Source organism: Danio rerio, chromosome 23, assembly GCF_052040795.2.
Source record: "Danio rerio strain M-AB ecotype USA chromosome 23, GRCz13ab, whole genome shotgun sequence".
In the NCBI taxonomy this organism is placed as follows: Eukaryota; Metazoa; Chordata; class Actinopteri; order Cypriniformes; family Danionidae; genus Danio; species Danio rerio.
This window is the reverse complement of record NC_141043.1, coordinates 24,763,460-24,781,453: the sequence shown is the minus strand read 5'-3', so window position 1 is coordinate 24,781,453 and position 17,994 is coordinate 24,763,460. Positions and strand designations below refer to the sequence as shown.

General features: G+C 40.3%; 1 protein-coding gene across 5 annotated transcripts in view; it reads left to right on the top strand.

The window, feature by feature from the left end:
- Positions 1 to 17,994, top strand: part of vps13d (vacuolar protein sorting 13 homolog D) — a 57,463-nt gene that overhangs the window by 32,878 nt on the left and 6,591 nt on the right. For all 5 annotated transcript variants that reach the window (XM_087306996.1, XM_087306994.1, XM_087306995.1 and 2 more), the window contains 16 exons: positions 576 to 751; positions 877 to 1,000; positions 3,995 to 4,230; positions 4,347 to 4,449; positions 4,536 to 4,693; positions 4,831 to 4,939; positions 5,029 to 5,199; positions 5,335 to 5,439; positions 5,602 to 5,751; positions 6,027 to 6,176; positions 6,291 to 6,387; positions 6,473 to 6,621; positions 6,719 to 6,853; positions 6,947 to 7,114; positions 13,732 to 13,864; positions 13,961 to 14,153. In XM_087306996.1, coding sequence (XP_087163122.1) covers positions 576 to 751; positions 877 to 1,000; positions 3,995 to 4,230; positions 4,347 to 4,449; positions 4,536 to 4,693; positions 4,831 to 4,939; positions 5,029 to 5,199; positions 5,335 to 5,439; positions 5,602 to 5,751; positions 6,027 to 6,176; positions 6,291 to 6,387; positions 6,473 to 6,621; positions 6,719 to 6,853; positions 6,947 to 7,114; positions 13,732 to 13,864; positions 13,961 to 14,153 — 2,357 coding nt within the window. The remainder of the gene's footprint in view (positions 1 to 575; positions 752 to 876; positions 1,001 to 3,994; positions 4,231 to 4,346; positions 4,450 to 4,535; positions 4,694 to 4,830; positions 4,940 to 5,028; positions 5,200 to 5,334; positions 5,440 to 5,601; positions 5,752 to 6,026; positions 6,177 to 6,290; positions 6,388 to 6,472; positions 6,622 to 6,718; positions 6,854 to 6,946; positions 7,115 to 13,731; positions 13,865 to 13,960; positions 14,154 to 17,994) is intronic.

Here is a 17,994-nt window from a genome sequence, read left to right as displayed (position 1 = left end):
TACTGTACATTGTTCCACAGTGCTGCTTTTGCTTATGTAAACACAACATGGTTTTGTCGCCACTGGCTTGCATAGTTCAGGATCTGAAAAGCTACTCATCGATGAATTTGCTCTTCAGTGTTTGGACTCTCAGTAATGATTTCAAACCACACTGAACTGAGCTAAACTGAACTGAACTTAAACACTAAAAACTGAACTACCCTGATCCAGTTACTATGACCATTTATGTGAAGCTGCTTTGACACAGTCTACATTGTAAAAGCGCTAAACAAATAAAGCTGAATTGAATTGAATGGAATTTTTGCATTTGCATATCTTAATTTTTTCAACATCTAAAAACATGCTCATGTTAAAATAAGTTCAGCTGGAATCTTATAAACTTACATTTTCTATTATTTAATTGCCTGCTGCTCTGTGTGAACAGCTTTTTAGGACAAGCATTATGTTTTCACAGTGTGTTTTTAAAGAAAGCTCTTTCACATTACCATTTATATTCATTTGTTTTGTTACCATTGTTATAACTGGCATAATATCAACACAATTAATTAATTGTAACAAATGATAACTTCTTGTAGGGCACTGCAAATCCAGAAGGATACATCTCCACCCTGCCAGGCTCCAGTGTGGTGTTCCACTGGCCTAGAAATGACTACGATCAGCTTCTCTGTGTTAGACTCATGGATGTTCCCAACTGCACCTGGTCTGGAGGTTTTGAGGTCAACAAGCCTAAATCTTTTCACATTAACATGAGGTACCCAGATACATAGATACTCTCAGTCTCTAGGGATGGCTGAACAGAACAGAAAATGACTACTGAGGGTGAAGTTCTCGATTTCATAGACACGTTTTTTTCCCCTCTTATTATGTGTTCCGTAGAGACACGTTGGGGAACTGCTTCTTCCTGCGTGCTGAGATTGCTTTGAAAGGGGCAACGCATCAAATCTCATTCAGTGATACTGACCAGCTGCCCCCACCCTTCCGTATAGATAACATCTCTGAGGTACGTCCACAGAGGGTACTCATTATCAGGTATTTTAAAGCAGTTGAACGCTTCAGAAGATTTCAGACTAAAGAGTATCACCAGAATGGTTTGGAATATGACCTGTTCTGAACTTGAACCCAGGTCACTCTTGAGAATCACAGCTCAGTTTTTGTTTCAAAAAGGGTCAGGGTTCTTCTCAAATTAATGACATCATCAAGAGATTTCCTTTCAGTGTTTGTTGTGTTTAATTCTGACACCTTAACTATAAGAAGTGTCCCTGTAATCAATATTTTGCCTGTTATGTGGGGCTTAATGGAATATTTGTAGGTGTGCACATTTTTTGTCACCTTCCTCTGCTTTTAAGCCAGCTTTCCTGTCATATGATCTGTTGGTGGTTTTAAATTTACCGAGTGAGACACCATTCTAGTCTCTACAAAAGGTGGATATAAAGCTTTTGTCTCACAAAATAGCTCTTTTACTCCCTTTTGCATGACTTAAGCAATCGATTCATCTGTCAAGCATTGAATTCTCTCCTGACAGTTCTGTGTGCGGTGGTTTCTCTGTCTCAGTGGTGCCCGTACAATCTAAAATATAGAATTGTGTTTTGTTGATTTGCTAATAGATGTTTGGGGCCGACATTTAGCTGCATTTTTGATGTTGGTCTTGAAAAGAAAAAAATAAAATGTTGGAGCTTACATTAAATGAATTCCTTGTCCTTGGATGTTTCAGGCCTTTCATCATCAAACACGCTTGCCCAGGCTACCCAGCTTACAATGATCAAACTTCAGTTAATGCCATAGGAGCAAAATCACATGAATACATTTAAATCCTTTCCAGAGGACAGTATAGAAGTATCCTGCATCTTGGTTAATTGTCAGTGACAATACGCCCCTTTTTTCATCAAAGCCTTTGTTAAGGCTGCTTTATTAATTCCAGCATCTGCTTTATTGTCTCTGATACCAAAGCAACCAGTCTATGGGCCATAACACATCAAAGCAATAGTCAGCTGTCAGTCAACATTGGAGCATTGTCATCTGTCTGGCTAGTTTTAGCAGTGTTCTACTGGACTGTAGTTGGACTTGAAATCGCACCCTAACAAGGCACCTAAACCCTAATTGCTTCCTGGGCAAATCAAGTATGAGTAACCATACTTGACAATACTCATTTCACTTCACATCTGCCCAGTTCAGCATGTTGACTTAGCATCGGCCCCATCTGTAAGAATGATGATCTGATTGGATGTTCAATTTAGCCTGCAATTTATGACTGAGCATCAACCACACATTCTGAGCTGCCTGCCAGCCCACTTAATTGATATTCAAAGTGGTAAGCGCTGTTTTGTTTACAGTTTGTGTATTTGCAGTCCTAGTCTTTCACTCAAATCGCTCATTCTTTGCCATGTTTTAGATAATGAAAAGTTTTAAATATGATACAGTATCTCTGGCTTTCTACCTAGATGGTCTCTGTTGTGATCTTAAATAGATATTTCACCGAAAACCAAACATTCTGTCATTCATTCACCCTTTGCTTGTTAAAACCCTTTTTTTTTTACACAATATAAGTTATTTTGAAAAATCTTAGAAATTGGCAACCATTGATTTCCATAGTTTTTATGGATGATAATGGTCGATAGTTTCTGACATTCTTCAAAATATATTTTGTGTTTAACAGAAAAAAATAAACACATAAAGGTTTGGAACAACCTAAATAACACTTTTAGGTGAACTATCCCTTTAAAGACCAGGGGCCTTATGTACGAAGACTTGCCTTGAATTCATACTAATACATTGCGTACACACAAAGCTATAAATGTGCGTACGCAGTAAAAAATTCAGATGGATGAAACCGCGTACGTGGAATCCCACGCATATCCTCTTTGTACATCCGAATAAACAAGAAACTGAGCGCATGTGCATGAGTGCAAAACCCCTTCCTACCTCCTTTCCCTAATAAATATGGTAAAGACTCTACTTTGGCAAAACCAAATGAAAAAGGAATGGCAAAAGCAAGCAAAAAGAGAAACTTTGAACAGAATGTGAATTGGAGGTGCTCTTATCGGAGGTAGATCGGAGAAAAAGATGTAAGTTTGTCCTCCAGAATTAATAACAAAAGAAAAAAAATAAAGTGGGAGAGTTTAGCTGATGCGATTAACACAGTGAGGTCTGAACATCGCACTGTGAGTGAGTTAAAAAAGAAATGATCTGATATAAAGGTGTAAAATTTTGTAGTGTTTATTTAGGCTAAGTGCAAATAGCACACCTTGTTGGAATGAGCTAGTTGAGGGATTCCCGCCCATCACCGTTTGATTGACAGAGACAACATGACTAAAGAGAGCTGTTAACAGAAGCGTGAGTAGCGTAGCTCGTAAAGCGCATTACAACATGTTTCGACACGATCATGAACTCGGTTCGAATCCAGCGTCTGATGAACTCATTCTTCTTTCCCCCATTACATATCAGATTTTTCCTAATCTTCATCACGTGAAAGACAAGTAGGAATCAATAATAAGTGTGTGTATTATGTTAAGCGCATTTGAGAATGTTTCTGATTCACGTATGCAAATTTGTCTTCAGATGTCGCCTTTATAGCTATGTGCGTGCAGTCGATTGATCCGATTACATTGGGAAAACCGGCGATTGCTGCAAATTGAGCTTTAATGTTTAACTTGTCAACTGCATGGTATGGAAACCTTATATACCTGCTAGACATGCGGATGACCCTGTCCCATACAGCTGCCTTTGCACGGCTCAAAGATACTTTTTAGTGTGCAATTTAACATAATTGCCTCTAGGAGTCGCCAATGGAAATAAAACAAACACACAAGAAATGCATGTACGCCAGACATGAAGTTGGCATGGAGCAACGCACATTCTCACTTTCATTTCATCGTTAGTGAATCCAAACGTGAGCGTGAAATCTGGCGTACTCAAAGTTTTTGTGTGTATGCAGCGTTGATACATGAGGCCCCTGATTTATTGTAGAATTTTGCACTTTTTTTTTTTTCTCCATCAGGTGCCTATCCAGTTCTGGCAACATGGAGTTGCTGATATCAGGCTACACACAGAGGTCAAACCTGGTGCAGATCTGGACTATGCCTGTGATGAGCCGATTCTTGAGCCCTATCTCACAGTCACTGTGAAAGGAGCTGGATCCTCCGAGGTGACCGCTGACATGAACTTCTTCAGAGAATACAACAAACTCTACTATGAGAACTTCATCTACATTGCTGCTTCATTCACATTCTCAGAGTGAGTTCACAACCTCTAAATCACCAGCCAACATTTCTAAAAGAAACCTTTCCACTAGCTGAATAATAAGATAATTGTATTTAATAATTTTAGATGATAATTTGATTTGTTAACAGAGATGGAGGAAAGAGGCCAGTGGGGAAAAATCGGGCAGTTAGCTGTGCTGAACTGGTGCTGGATGTGGAGACTAAAACGCAGAGAGTCATCCTGAAGAAAAAGGTCTGCTTATGTTCTCCTTTAGCTATCAGCCAGTTTCATGTTTCTATTAAATTCTCAAAGGTACTTACATTTCTTTATCTGTTTAGGAGCCTGGAAAGCGCTCCCAGCTTTGGCGAATGACAGGAAGTGGAATGCTGTGTCATGAGGGCTCATCACCTCCACAGAGCAAACCTTCTCAGCCTCGACCCCTCAGTTCTTCTTTGGTGCTTGATATTGCAGGACTGGCTGCAGTGACAGACAACAGGTTATCCACACACATCACAGAACAATAAATGACAAATTGTGCTGTCTATTTTAAGCTTGTTCTTGTCCCTGTAGAGAGTAAACATTATCCTGGTGTGCGGGTGTCATTTCTCACATTTGTTGAATTTTCGTTTTTAGCTATGAGCCTCTGATGTTGAGACGGCCAGACAGCCGCCGCAGCACCACCCAGACTTGGCACTTCAACTCTGGCATGTTGACCTGTGGTTTACCCAGACTAGTTGTCCAGGTTTGTCCTTTTGAGATTTCACTCCTCACTCATTATTTTCCTTGAAAAAGATACTGTGGCTCTTTATAAAGTTTTATTTGGCATTTTAGGTAAGCGGAGGAGTGTCTGGACTGTATGATGGTGCAGAGGTGGTACTGGGACCAGACTCTGGTATTTTGGAAGCGACGCCTGAGCAACAGTTCATCAACCAGAAAATGCGACCTGGCTCGGGGGTTCTGTCAGTTCAGGTCCTTCCTGATGGGCCCACGAGAGTATTACAGGTATTATCACCTCTCCTGTCTTAATATTATTGAAGGACATGGTTGGTGTAGCATGCAATCTGAAACCTTATGAAATTGAAGTTCCTATCTTTCTTTCACACTTTCTAATATGAGAAGCTGCATACCTTATTTCAGATCAGTGACTTCAATCAGCGGCGCGTGAATAGACCCTCTCCAAGCACAGAGGAAGACCCGAATAAAGAGATAGCTCAGACAAAATTCCCAGAGGAGGAGCTTGAGGTAAAAACAATGTTTTTTTTTGTTAGTCCAAACTGATTGATGTGGAATTTTACTTTGATTACGTTTCCAGTAGAATTTGCAAATATTGATTACGTTTCCAGTAGAATTTGCAAATATTGATCTTGGAAGTTCACAACTCCTTACTCATGTCCTTTTGTGTAGGTGGTGGTGAACCTAGAGGAAGGAGTGGGCCTATCACTGGTGAACAAGCTCCCTGAAGAGTTGGTGTTTGCCACCCTGTCTGGCATTGATGTACACTTTACCCGCACTGCTGCCAACCAAGTACTGGAACTTACAGTGAAAAACATTCAGGTAAGCAGTCATACACCAAAACACACTTTTCCCAATATGAAATAACCACATTGTTTGGATTAGGGATAGTTCAAGATGGTTTACCGAACTGTGATGTTGACTAGTTTTTCTAGATTTGTCAATGTACTTGGGACATCAAAGTTTAATCCAATAGTCAGGGATTAGATCTGGCAAAGATCCCTTTTTAGCTCATTCGTTTTCTTTTCCAACAAAATTTTCAGTCTCAAGCTAATGCATTTCTGACAGATTTGTTTCTTTTCTCTCGTCTTTCCCAGGTGGACAACCAGCTTCTGGGCACCACTCACCCTGTGCTACTATGTGTGACTCCAGGCTCCTCTGAAAGTACTGCATTGGATTCAGGTCCTGCTCTGCAGGTCAACGCTGTGAAAGTGCCCAGCAGGCTTATGCTCACAGACCTCTTTAAGGTGAAACTGATCAACCTACAGGTTCTCTTTCTGACCATAAATGCTTCAGGCCTGTTTGTACGTGTGCCTTTAGCTACAAAAGCTTGATCATAGATGTTGCACTCTGATTCACAGCATCTGATGGTCACAGCTCGACGCTACACTGTAATCATAGAGGAGAAGCTCTTAATGAAACTGCTGATATTCTTTGGCTACGGTCAGACAGAGGGAGGTGTGTAATGTTTATCCCTCTAGAGTGCAGTATAGAAAATGACACTAATATCTCCTGCTGTAAAGTGCATGCTTTTGTGTTACAGAGATGGAGAAGTTGGATGAGAACATCTATGAGAAAGCCAGTGAAGATCCAGGAACACCAAAGCGCTATTATTTTGAGAACTTGAAAATCAGTCTCCCTCAGGTCAAGCTTAGTGTGTTCACCTCTCACAAGCTGCCCCATGACCTTAAGGTAAAAGAGCCACTGTAGAATCGACCACAGTATTTTCAAGCTTGCATTATGTTATGATTTGGCTACTCGCTGTATAGTCAAGTGTTGTTTTGCACAGGCCTTGAAGGGAACCCTTGGCTTCCCACTCATTCGGTTTGAAGATGCAATCATCAACATGTACCCCTACACTCGAGTTCATCCCTATGAGACACAGGAGATGGTCATCAATGATATTCTCAAGCACTTTAAAGAGGTCACAAGCATTCTTTGTCCTGAATTGTTACATATCATACATATGCAAAATCTTTGTCACCTCTTGGTCTTAAATGTTCTTACCCTTTTTTAGGAGCTTATCAGTCAGGCAGCTCAAATCCTAGGCTCGGTGGACTTCCTGGGTAACCCCATGGGCCTACTGAATGACGTGACTGAGGGGATGAACGAGCTCATTAAGTATGGCAACGTTGGAGGGCTCATCCGCAGTGTTACACATGGCGTTTCCAACTCAGCTGCCAAGGTAGCAAAAGTTCACTTTCTTACTGTTGTCTTCACTAGTCTATCGTACCGTTCGTGATTCTTGAGAATTTCACAGGGTTATTTCTGCTAGTTGTTCCCAAATGTTTGATGTATGATAAAGTCCATCTGTACAGCTGCAAAGTACAAAAGCAAAAGAGGGATTCATTGGGTGCAAAAAATAAGAAATAGAACAAGAGAACGAATAGTCCTCTGTGATCTGGTCTGATCAAATGTGAATTGGAAGCTGAAGTTGTTTATTTCACAGGCTTCTTATTGAATATGTTTTTGAAGCTCTGAGCAGAGCACTAGAGCGAGCCACATGTTGTCATTTGAAGATTTCCAGGAAAAGATTGGTAACAGCATCAAAAGGTCAGATCCACATGATATTCACCAGAAGCAATCTGACCTGATTTTCATCTTAATATGCACAGAAGAGGTGAAGGTTCAGGGAGTTTATTAGTTTTGGTCTCGCTGCATAAACAGGCAAGTTTTTTTCATGTTTACAGAATCATGGGAACACTGGCATTTAAGTGTTTCGACAATATGAAAGTTGAACATCAGCCCTGGAATGTTCTCATGAACAAGACGTTTGTGAGGCTCTTAACGTTGAGCTTGAGCAGATGGAATTGAGCTGATTTGCCCATGGCGCTAGTGTGTTTGTGTGTACTGCTTTGAGGCTGCAGTTGTGTGTGGTCAAGACATGAGCCTCCACTTCATGTCCTGCAGCCAGCTCTCAGCATGTCTGTCTCACAGGCCATCGTACCACGTCCTTCATTGGCAGCCAGCTCACTGTCAGACAGTGCTTTGTGTGCTTTTCTCTCTGTCCGCTCCTTCTGCGCTCTCATTCACTTTCTTCCAGCCACACTGGCAGAGCTCACGCCAATGTACGCATAGGACAGAATAACTCTAGGTCTCAATCAGCAAATTTTCCTGTTTGACTTTTTCTTATCTCAATTTTCTTATGTAGGATGGTGAGGTGAGATGGTCAGATATGCTAACCATACTAAGTACATTCAGATTATGCCGAAAGTCATATGGAGAAACATTAAGGGTTAGCCTAAAATGAAAATTATATTTAATTACTCACCCTCATATTTTTTAAACCCCTGATACTTTATTTTATCTTCAAAATAAAAATTCTGATATTTTAGCTGAAATCTGAGAGCCATTTTAGGTGAGCTGAGAGGTAATATGTCAGAAACAAGACCCTGCACGAATGCGCGAATGTGCACCCTATACTGACACAGAGGTGAAGAAACTGTTGAATAAAGTCATTTTTGTTTTGTGCATAAACAAATGTATTATAGCTTAATAAAGAAATGTTAATCCTCTGTATAGGTACGGATTTCCGTATTTTCCGAGCTCAATTGGACGACCCCTGTAATTTGCATAAATCAGAATTTTTTTTTTTTTGATGGGGTGGCGGGTCTTAGTGTGAGGTTCGTCGTCATCAAAGCAAAGAGATTGCATCTCTGAGCGATGCAATCTCAGCTTGCATCGCAAAGGCTGCATCTAGATACTATTGGACGAAGCCGCTGACAATATACAAGATTATGAAATCGCTTTGAATGCATGTACGTCTGTGCACTTTTTCCACTTCCACATTTGCATCACTTATGCCTTGATTTATTCTATGTTACAGCCCAGCACCTGAAATGTAACACCTGAAAGTTTAAGAAGATATTACAAGTTTATAAAATATTTTATGAATTTTATAATTAATTAAAACTATCAAAAAGCAGGGACTACGCTGAAGGAAAGGAAAAGTGAACATATTAATTTTATTAATTAATTTTTTTTTTTGAGAATTGATTTATTTATTTATTTCCTTTGGTATTCTTGTGGACTTTGATCATTAGAACCCTAGCTGTCTACGGAGGATGAGGAAGCTCCCAGATTTCACCAAAATATCTTAATTCTTAATTCTGAAGATGAACAAAGTCTCAGGTGGTTTGAAATGACATGAGACTGAGTAAGTAATTATATTATTAAAATTTTGGTGTAAACAAATGGTATTAGTAGTATTAGTATTTTAACTTTTGGATCTTAAAAAATAGCTTACTGAACTGCTAAAGTTATGCTGGAAAAGTACTTTAAAAAGCTTCTCTGTTGGTTGCATTTATGCCACAAACTCAATTTACCGAGTCTAAACCCTTTTTTTTCTTTCTCCAGTGATCTTCCAGCTGCTTGAATAAAATGCTTAGCCAAAATGATCTACCAATTGAATAAGGGTCCATGTCACGTTGCTTGTGGTGGAAAAACATTTAAAAAAATAAATAAAAGGCATTTAAGAGCTTTGGTTTGATAAAGTGCCTAGAATCGTAAGGTTTATTGTGTTTGCAAAGATTACTGTTAGTTTTTTAACTTGTATCAGTGACTACCCTGAAATGTTTTGGAACGTTTACAGTCCACAGGAATTCTGAGTTGTTAATTTTACCTCTATTAGAGCCTAAACATTTTTAATAGGTACTTTAGCTAAAGCACACTTAGTTGACTGCAAAATGACTCTGACATTCTCTCTTGATTTTAAACATTCATTTTCTTGTCGGCTTAGTCCCTTTATGAGTCCAAGGTTGCTACAGCGGAATGAATCGCCACCTTATCCAGCATATGTTTAATGCAGCAGATGGCCTTCCAGCTGCAACCCATCTCTGGGAAACATCCATACACACTCATTCACACTCATACACCAGATTAGCTTGATTTAGCTTACCCAATTCACCTGTACTGCATGTCTTTGGCCTGTGGGGGAAACCGGAGCACCCGGAGGAAATGTACGTGAACACAGGGAGAACATGCAAACTCCACACAGAAACGCCAACTGACCCAGCCGAGGCTCGAACCAGCGATCTCCTTGCTGTGAGGCGACAGCACTACCTACTGTGCCATTGCATCGCCCTGATTTTAAACAGTGCCTGTAAAATAGATTTTTCTATAACTCTCTGAAAGTCTTTGAAACAGCCTTAGACTATCTAACTGTAGAGCAGAATTTAATCTGTTACCTTTTATTTACATTTCTTTTTTTATGGTTTTCTCATGTATGATATGTCAGTCACACTGTTTTTCATTCTCCTACATCTTCTTTCTCACACATTGACTCACTGAAACCCATTCTCACACACCTCTAGGGGCCCTGCTTTGAGATAGTCTAATGGCCCAAGCAGGGGTGGTGTGTGGGGCCATAAACTTGAAAGTGTTCGGATCCTCCTCTCCCTCCTGCAAGCTCATATCTGGTAAATGTATTGGTATAATTTCACAGCCAAGCTTTAAAAAAAGGAAAGAGGGTGAGAGTGAGGGAGGTGGAAGAGGAGGAGCAGAGAATCTGAGCTGCCCTTCAGATGAACCCACCAGGGACTTTGCTTGGAGGGGTCATCCCAAGTTCATGCCTGGCTCTTGCTGGAGTTCTGCAGAATGTGCCTGTGTCTATAAAGTACTCTGGCTGCTGTAGGGAGCTCACTGGGCCTGTAACAAACTCCATTCCAGGAGGCACCTGCAGGGCGCCTGAGGGGGGCCACTCTGGGCAAAGTCAGGTCAACTGTGCCAACAGGGGGAAGCTCCATCCCATTAGACAAATTACAGCCTGATATATTTGACAGCTGAGTGAGATTGTGTGTAAAATCACTTATCTGTAAAATCAATGCGTATCCCTAGAGTTTAGTGGTGGGAGAGTTTGTGAACCATGACAAGGCACCCTGCAAATAATGTTGCAATATATTTTTCATGAGCTAACAGAAAAATCTACATTTGAAGTGGTGCATTAACTTTTAAGGAGGATTAAATAGGCAAACCATAATAAGTCAGTGATGTATCCTAAAGTAGACAGTCCACTGCTTAGGGATCTGATCTACATTAAACAAAGTTCTTTTTTTTTCTTCATTTGAACGCAAAAATTTTTTGAAAAAGCTGAGTGACATCCCTTTGCTGCAGTATTAAATGTGTGAATTGTAAACGTGTAATAGTGTTTAAGTGTACCCACAAATACAACAATGATGGAAGCTGTGAGAGAACAACAGTTTCATAAACATCTGGCAAACAGCCTTCTACAGGCTGTCATACGGATAAATGCCACCAAATCTAACCACACTTTTACATTGTTTTCTATTTGTAGTTAGGGGACACTGAATGGTGTTGTTAGTTTTTGGACTCTCAAAGAAAAGTGTTTAAAACTTTAAAATATATGGTGCGACGTGGTAGTGTGTTGTACAGGTGCAGATTTTGTTTTCAACGTTGTGGTTTTTCTGTCTGACCTCCAAGTAGCCAAACAAACTCCCCCAAAAAGTTTGCTTTTGCTTCAAACTACTGAAACTAACTCAAAACTAACTAAAATTTAGCCAGATTTATTTTGAAATTTTGAAATTTCTGTTTGTTCTTCAATTTCATTAGAGGTTTACTGACGCCTTAATGGTCATTGCTGGCAGTTTACCTGACATTAAATGATTATGTCTTGATTAACAGGGGTGTCCAAATGTGACACTGTCCTACAGAGTTTACATTAATGGCTCAAACTCAATTCCTTGATGGCCGCAGCTCTGCATAATTTAGCTCCAACCACCTCCAACTCACACCTCCTTAAAAGTGCAGTAGGTGATCTTCTACAATGCTAACAGCTTAGCATAAATCTCTAAATCACAGTACCTCCCCTGCTGTCCAGAGCCATGCCACCTGAAACAGGAGCACGCGCACCTTTAAGATGACAGCAAAAGAACCCTCTCTCATGTGTTAAAAGCAACTAGTACTTGTCCGGCAGTGTGCAGGAATTACACTCATTACTAAGCCAAACTGAAATGCTATTTCAGAGCGAATATTTAGAGTTGCATGGGAAACAATATAGGGAGAGACTAGGCAGAGTAGCGGTATTTACTTGTGTTTTGTTGTTAAACTAATTAAAATCTACATTATGGATGCTGTAAAAGGTCCCCTATGAAAAAGTTTTGATTCAGCATGTTTTTGCCAATCGTGCATGTGCAGGCGCGTGCTCTCTCTCTCGTGAAAGCACAGCACGTCTATGCACCAACAGTAATCGGCGGAGCTGCGTACAAACGGCTACGCAGTTGTTCAAATCTGCATTTGCTGACAGACAGTTTGAGCTACTTAACGGAATTATGAGAGATGTCGGCCCAACTCTATTTAATTGAATGAACATTTTTTACTTTTATGCCTTACCCAAAATATAAAAATACATATAAATACATTTAGATCATTTACTTTAATCATTACTATTGGAATGTGAAGAGATTTTCAACCAGCACAACAACAAATGTTTCTGAAGAAAATCACCTACTGCACCTTTAATAGTCGATAGCAGGGATTTTCAACCGGCGATCCTGTAGGTAGGCAGTGAGATAATTGAAATAAACCTAAATATTATGCTATAATTCTTTTATTTCATTATTAAATATGTCATAATAAAATGATCGAAGTAATGGCATTTCATATTTTCTGTAATTTAATAAGCTAATTCGGACTGCAAAAACAGTTTAACTGTTAAATGCAGACTGTGGCTTAAATTTCCAACCTCTGGGCGTCAACTAGGACTACGTCCTCAGTTGTATAAATCAAACCGTCACAGATGTAAAGGTAAGATGATTAGAGTTATAACAACCAGCTCGTGCATGCCCGACCTCTGCTACTTGTACTGTATCAGAGTTGCACAAGTCCATTGATTCACAAACTATCCGTGCTCTCTTTGTGTGAACACTTTAAAATAAGTTATTTAAATGAACATTCTAAAGTGTTTTATAACGGACGTGCAGTAGGATCCATCGAGAATCTGTGGTGTTTCAGTGAACAGTTGTTCACTGTTCCTGTCAGCGAACTCCAGTAATGTCCAGCTGCAAACACAACCGCCTTCAGATCGATGCTTTTCAACAGCGTGTTTTACTGTGTTTTACATTTTTTTTTAAAGATATGAATTGTAGATCAATAGATGAATAGTAGTCAGTCTAATTCAAAGCAGCAGCAGATTTTTTGCCATCTCCTGTTGCCCTGTTAGCTTCGTTTATTAAAGAAAAGTCCCAAATACTCTGCAGTTGTTGAAATAAAGAATTTAGAAGCTTTGAGCCTGCCTGCATTTTTTTATATTAAAATATTTATTACATATATTGTTCTGTTTTTTTTTTAATGATGTAGAAAATAAGAGAATAATAGAAGGCAAAATAAATAGTTTTGCTAATAAATAAAGCTTTAAAATAAGCATTTTCTCTTGAGAATCAGTTTGGGCCTTCAAAACATTTTCAGAGAAGGAGGTGGGCCAGGAAATGAGAAAGGTTGAGAACCCTTGGTCTTTATTAGTCTTGAACACCTTGATTACTAGTAGAGTTAGCTGTGGGACTAGGGTTGGAGTGTCAACTGAGCAGAGCTGCGGCCCTGCAGGAAATGAGCATGAGACTTATGGTTTACATGTAGCTCCAACTTTGCCTCAACATACTTATCTAGATGACTCTAATATCACGAATAAGCTGGTTCAGGAGCATTTAATTAAGCTTGGACCTAACTGCAGCAGAATTGGATACCCTTAAGGTTTAATATAAGAATTGATCATTGCAGTTATATCTATATATCTAAATGCAGACTACTGTTCTTTTTAATTGTTGTTCTTATGTTTATTTGTTTCTGCAGTTTGCAGGTACCCTATCAGATGGATTAGGCAAGACAATGGACAATCGGCATCAGACTGAACGAGAGTGCATTCGCTATCATGGAGCAACTAGTGGAGAGCATCTTGTGGCAGGGATTCATGGTCTTGCTCATGGTACGTTTAGCTCAATATTTAAACAAATTCATTGTCCAATTGGATCATTTGTCTGCTACTTTTAAACTAACCAAAGATGGTATCGATGCTGTATAGGTATAATTGGCGGCCTGACCAGTGTGATAACGTCAACAGTAGAGGGAGTGAAGACTGAAGGGGGTGTCAGTGGATTTTTCTCCGGTCTGGGGAAGGGACTGGTTGGCACAGTGACCAAACCTGTTGCAGGAGCTTTGGATTTTGCATCAGAAACAGCACAGACTGTCAGAGACATGGCCAGCGTAAACAACAGGTATTTCCTACTATGAATTCAGGTTTGATTTTCTGTTGTTGAACAAGATTACAGAAATAATGAGTCTTGCACATGGCCGTTTTACAGTGACAGGGCCAGTGCTAGTGCTGGGATAAAAAACAGCACCAGAATTAAAGAAAAAAAAAAAAAAGGGGAAATGAAATAAGAACAATTCACTCTGGCAAGACTGAAAACTGTGCAATATATCCCCTGGTTGAGCTCTGTCTTCAGCACAAGAACCTTTGCCATTTTAGTGGAAAAGGGGTATCTGTGGTTCAATGTTTATAGCTCTTACAACTTTGCAGAGCCTTTTTGACCTCTGTGGATGTGTTCATAAATCCCACCTGCCTTTTGATGAGTTTAGCTTGTGGCTAGCCAAGCTCTACACTAATGAACACCTGCTAATGATCCAAAGATCTGGTCTGAAGAACATACCTACTGTTTTAAGAGCAGCCTCCAGGGTCTCACCTTCACTTCATCCTATAAAGGCTGCAGCTTTACCTGAGGTTTTATGAGGGGGCCCAAAAGCAGGTCATATTACACAGGATGTCTGGTATGTAAAGCCATTTGTTCTTCATTTGCCTATGTATATGTGCAGTGGGGAGTTTTGTGGTTTTACTGCTCCAACTGGAGAAGGAATGAGTTTCCGGTCGTCTCACCATTCCTCTTGAATGGAAAGAGGCCGTGTGTGTGTGTGTGTGTGTGCGCGGAGAAAGGACCTGCTGATGAACTGTGCAGTAAAGAGCTGGGGGAGTTTAAGGGAGAAGCATTCGGAGCGTGCCTGCCACAGTGCAGCCAAGAGTTCAGCCAGAGTTCACATAAAATGTCCAGGATTCATGGGTCGCAGCGGACACAGTCTGACCCAACGATTGCATATTTACAATAACACATTCGCAGGTAGCACTTCTGAAGAAATGTCAAAGATCCACTACTACATCAATCACTTTTGAAAGATCAATTTTTTATGGATCAGCAACTGGTCATGGTGGTTCCTAGCTGAGCTTTCTTCCTCTTCCGTCTGTAATGTTAGTAATATTTCCCAAATTCTCATGCAGACAATGTCCATGATTTAATATCACTTATTTATGAAGTGATCATTGTCTCTTGCTGGTCAGGAGAATGTGTCATACATCCCCTATCAAATAGCAAACAGGAAATAAACAAGTAAATGAGAAGCAGACCGTAGTGAGGTCAGGAATAGTGGAAGTGTCCACACAGTCTTTTTTGCTCTCCTGCCCTGCTAGTGAACTCAGCCTCCCACATCAGTTCCTCGGACCCCAGCACCCTCCCCAACACACAAACTCGCATAACACACACCATTCCCAACTGCACTATGCAATCCAGGCAGGCTTCCAGAGGCAGCTCAATTACAATCTCAAAACAAAGGCAAAGAAGTGCTGGGGGTTGGCGGGGACAGCAGTAGGGGCTCAGTCTTTGACTGAATAAGCACCCTGTTCCCCACCTTTAGCTGTCAGTTCAGTTAGGAAAAGCATGCATTTTCTATTACCCCAAGCTTTATTAAAGAAAACCCCTCATGTGGTTTGCCTTTTGACTTGTATTTGCCTGTAAACTTTGGGAAAAACTTCAAGGAGAGCTCATTTGCCTTCATCATGTTTTGGTAAACCTCAAATTCCTCCACTGTAAAAGATGACAGTAATTGTTCTGTACTTGTTCTATTGGCATTTAATCGAGACATCAGACATAATGCAACTGTGGTTTGTTCACCACTGTTGAAAATGTGCATTTCTGACAATTTTACTGTACCTAGGAAACAGATTACACAGTTGATTCAACAATGACCCATTCAGCTAAAGACAAAAATCATAAAGTCAAACAAATATTAGTCGGCTATGCATAAAAAATTCCCAATGAGAAAACTTCATGTCTCAATACAAGTGAAGTTTACTTGCATTTTAAAAGCTTGACAGTAAAACACATAGACACATTTTATTGTAGGTTGGTTCCTTCTGATCTTCTCCTGAATGGTCAGTTTCCTTTGTATTTTACCTTCAGGGGGTACTCACACTAGGTACAGTTGCCTTGATTCGTGCCAAAGCATGATTGTCCCCCTCCTCCCTCCCTCGACGGCATGTACTCCCATTGCATTACCTTCTGAGCCAGAGCACGCTTACGTCATTGATGATATGAATGTTCAGTATAACAGGAAGAGAAACGCTCTCACTCAGCACAGTGGATATTTCTTTAGTTATATCGTTTTGTATTATTTTTAGTTGTTTGGGATGCAGTCACACACAGTCAAATATTTTGTGAAACAGATCCTTCTTTTTTGATGCTCATAAATTATCATGCTGCAGGTAATAGAAGGTTTGCAGCTGAAGTGCATTGAGGGGTTTGTATCTTTGATAAATTGTGACAGTTGGCAATCATTGAAAAGTAAGAATGATTCATAAATCTATATGAAATGGTTCCTTAAAAGTTATGTCGAGTCTTGAGTTTCACGCTCAGGGGTGCTTTGCACTCACACTACAAGCGCAGCATGCCAAAACCCAACCGAAATGCACTCTGGCACACTATCCAACAGGGCCAGGGGTGATTAACTGAACCACGCCTGGGCCCAGTTTGGAGCACTCACACTTGTTAAACAAACTGGGAAACATGCCCGGGCACAGTTCGGATAGCATAGTGTGAGTTTACCATCAAAAACAAATGTCTCGTTATCTTAAAGATCTTGATTAGGTGATTTGTGTGTGTTCAGTTAAAATTAGAGTCGAACTAAGTAGTATTGTGCTTCCTCAGTAGCAAAATTGGACACCACTGCTTTAATTGGACTACAGATGGCCCATGTTGTGAACTTGCTCGAAGGACAGCAGTGGCATGTTTTATATATGTGTGGTCCCTCGCTATAACGCCGTTCACCTTTCGTGGTCTCGCAGTTTTGCAGATTTATTTATTTTTTTAACAGCGCATTGTCTTCTACATCCTGATTGGCTGTAGACCATTGTCAATCAAACTCCTCCATGTCTCCTTTACAGTACAGAATGTGTTCAGCTTGCCAAATTAACATACATTTTTAACTGCTAGCAATATGAGTTTTAACAAGGATGCAAAAAGGGTTGTAAATGTCTGCAGCAAAACCATCTTAAAGGGGGTGACACACTGGATGCGCCATGCAACCATATGCTTTAGGTTATGCACACCGGCGCTGCAAGTCGGCAGCTGTCTGCAGTGCCCAGTCAGCACACTGTTCATATTTTTGCCACACCACAGAGCGCCATCTGAATAGTTTCATGTTAAATCACATGCAAATGTGCTTGTCCGTGTTCATTTTCAACTGTCATGTGCGTACCGCATCGGCTCTGAACCCCTTAAAGGGCCATGACACCCCCCACTTTCGGTTAAAGTCTACTTCAGAATTTTTTCAAAAGATGCATGATTAATAGGCGTGGAGCTCCGTGAGCATAGGGCAGGAGTGGGCGTGGCCAGCAGGGGAGAGAACAACTGTTGTTGTCAGTTAGCTCACAAAATGAGACACAAACCGTGAGGAGACGCATGAGTTTATAGTTCACAAAGTTAAAATGCAAAGAAATAAACAGTAATTTAATGCCCTGCTACATTTGTTATTCGTAATTTCATATACACATAACCATAATTTATATCATTAAAAAGATAAGTGTGTTCATGTAAACACATGTAAACATATAATAGACTCCCCGAGTCTATTATAGATCTGAATGCAGACTCAGCGCAGCAGGTCTCCTGACCTGCCTATTTTAACCATTAGTCCTGCTGGTAATCTGGAGGATTTAGGCAAACAGCAGCACGGCGATGTGTCTAAATGTGAATGAACTCCTGATAAAAGTCAACGTCCGCCATTCTTCAA